The sequence below is a fragment of the Castanea sativa genome, chromosome 5 (genome assembly GCF_040712315.1).
Source record: "Castanea sativa cultivar Marrone di Chiusa Pesio chromosome 5, ASM4071231v1".
Taxonomy (NCBI): Eukaryota; Viridiplantae; Streptophyta; class Magnoliopsida; order Fagales; family Fagaceae; genus Castanea; species Castanea sativa.
Genome location: NC_134017.1, coordinates 35,492,316 through 35,494,330, shown reverse-complemented (window position 1 = coordinate 35,494,330; position 2,015 = coordinate 35,492,316). Strand labels below are relative to the sequence as shown.

Here is a 2,015-nt window from a genome sequence, read left to right as displayed (position 1 = left end):
AGTTGTATATGCCTGTGAGCTAAGCGTTTGAGAAACTAAAAGAAAAAGGGTTACTGAAGCCCTTAAACCTAAGACCAAGGCCCTGGCCATGATACTGACAAGTATTTTGGTCTTCGTCATGCAATTCAAGACTTAATAGACAACAAGGTGATTGCATCGCCTACAAGGCCTAGCATCACTCATAATTCCTTGCCCAACCACAATTTTGGTAGAGGACCGAGGATTAATTGCTTAATGACTGAAGAAGAAAGTAAAGAGGACCCATTTGAACTAATCTATGATCTGCCTGAATATTTTATGATGACCTGGGAAGAGTTAATGTTAATGACGTCTACAGTAGGGTATGACATATGAAGTAAAGAAGTAGCCGAGACCACAAATTACCCAACATCCATAAATGGGGGGAGACACTTCAAACCCCAAGGCATTGACCTGAACGACCCGATAAAAATTGCCCACATCACAAGGGGGGAGAACTTCAAACCTCCATATTTGGAGACTGATAACCCAATAAAAGGCTTGAACAAGGCCACCCAACAATCACCCGAGGAGGATGAGGTCCTTAAGCAACTACAGAAGACACAAGTCAACATATCTTTATGGGGTTTACTCATGGCCTTGTACAAGCACCGCAAGAATTTGGTAGACCTTCTCAACCAAATCCAAGTCCCTATAACCACATCCTCTCAAGATCTGAATACTATGATTGGGCCTGTAAATAGGGAACTCACTATTTCCTACTCTAACAAAGATTTGACAAAGAAAGGGAAGCACCACAATGACCCATTGCATATTACTGTAGATGCTAAAGGCACGAGTATCCTGATGGTTCTCATTGATGACGGAAGTGCCTTAAACGTATGTCCTTTAAAGACTACAAGTTGCTTAGGTTTAAGCATTGAAGATTTTGTGCCAACCGACCAGCATGTGAGGGCATATGACAATAGTAGAAGGGAGGTCTTGGGGACCATAACATTGGAGCTCAGTATAGGGCCGATGATCAAGAAGGTGGAGTTTCAAGTCTTGAACATAACATCATGCTTCAACATGCTTCTTGGGCAATCATAGCATCATGCTTCAAGTCTTGATCAAGAGTGATAGTAGTAGTGACAACAACAGCAGTGACAATGGACATGGTGATGACAATAGCAATAGTGGTAGTGAAAGCAACAATAGTGAAGACTATGATAGCCAATACAGTGATAATGATTGAGAGGAACCCCCTACTGATAGAGAATATGAAGATGATACGCTCTATTATGAAGATTACGATGATGATGTAGAATACTATGAAGGAGATATTAAAGATGATGCTGAAGCTAATAGGCAGAGTGACACTGATAGTGACCAATACAGGCTAGTAAATGTATTAGAAGATACAGGAGAGGAGATTGAAGTAGCCGATAATGTAGACTATGGGTGTCTCTCGGATTGGAGCTGCATTACGGATGTTAGTTCAAAGTCAGGTCCTTGATATGACAAGCATGGTAGAGAGATTCCAGAATTGGGATCATATTACAATTTAGAACCTGGTTCACTGACCCCGTATATCGAAGAAGAGGATGACATAGATGCTAGATTGGCCACTCTAGACCAAAAACTAATGGTCCATAGTCTCAGAATCCTAACACTTGAGAATGCTGAAGGTGACAATGAAAAGATGGAAGGGCGCGAGTCAAAACACCTCCCTTAACACACCCATTTGAGTAACAAAGGGAAGCAAGATCTATTTGGTGACTAGATGGACAACATAGAGTGTCTAGATGCTTTTGTGACTGACAAGCCCACAGATATGGAGATTGATGATGACAGATTATATGGATGAGGACCCTCCGATACTGATGCTAGGGGAAGAAGGAACTTGCTGGGAGATGCCTTCCATCACTGTAGCCACAATTGAGTTGAAGAATTGAGCATGGGAGGGAGCCGCCTACCCCATAAAGGGCTCCATGAAGAAAATCAAGACCATCAAGTTAGTCACTCTTGCCAAGAAGATCAAGACCATCGAGCCAGTC

General features: G+C 42.2%; 1 protein-coding gene across 1 annotated transcript; it reads left to right on the top strand.

The window, feature by feature from the left end:
• Positions 1 to 612: 612 nt before the first annotated feature.
• On the top strand, positions 613 to 1,068 carry LOC142635109 (uncharacterized). Its single transcript, XM_075809323.1, has one exon. It carries the CDS (start codon positions 613 to 615, stop codon positions 1,066 to 1,068), a length of 456 nt encoding a protein of 151 aa, XP_075665438.1.
• Positions 1,069 to 2,015: the final 947 nt, after the last annotated feature.

Bases quoted from the DNA above. Each gene is read 5' to 3' on its own strand.
- LOC142635109 (XM_075809323.1), top strand. From the start codon at position 613: ATGGCCTTGTACAAGCACCGCAAGAATTTGGTAGACCTTCTCAACCAA.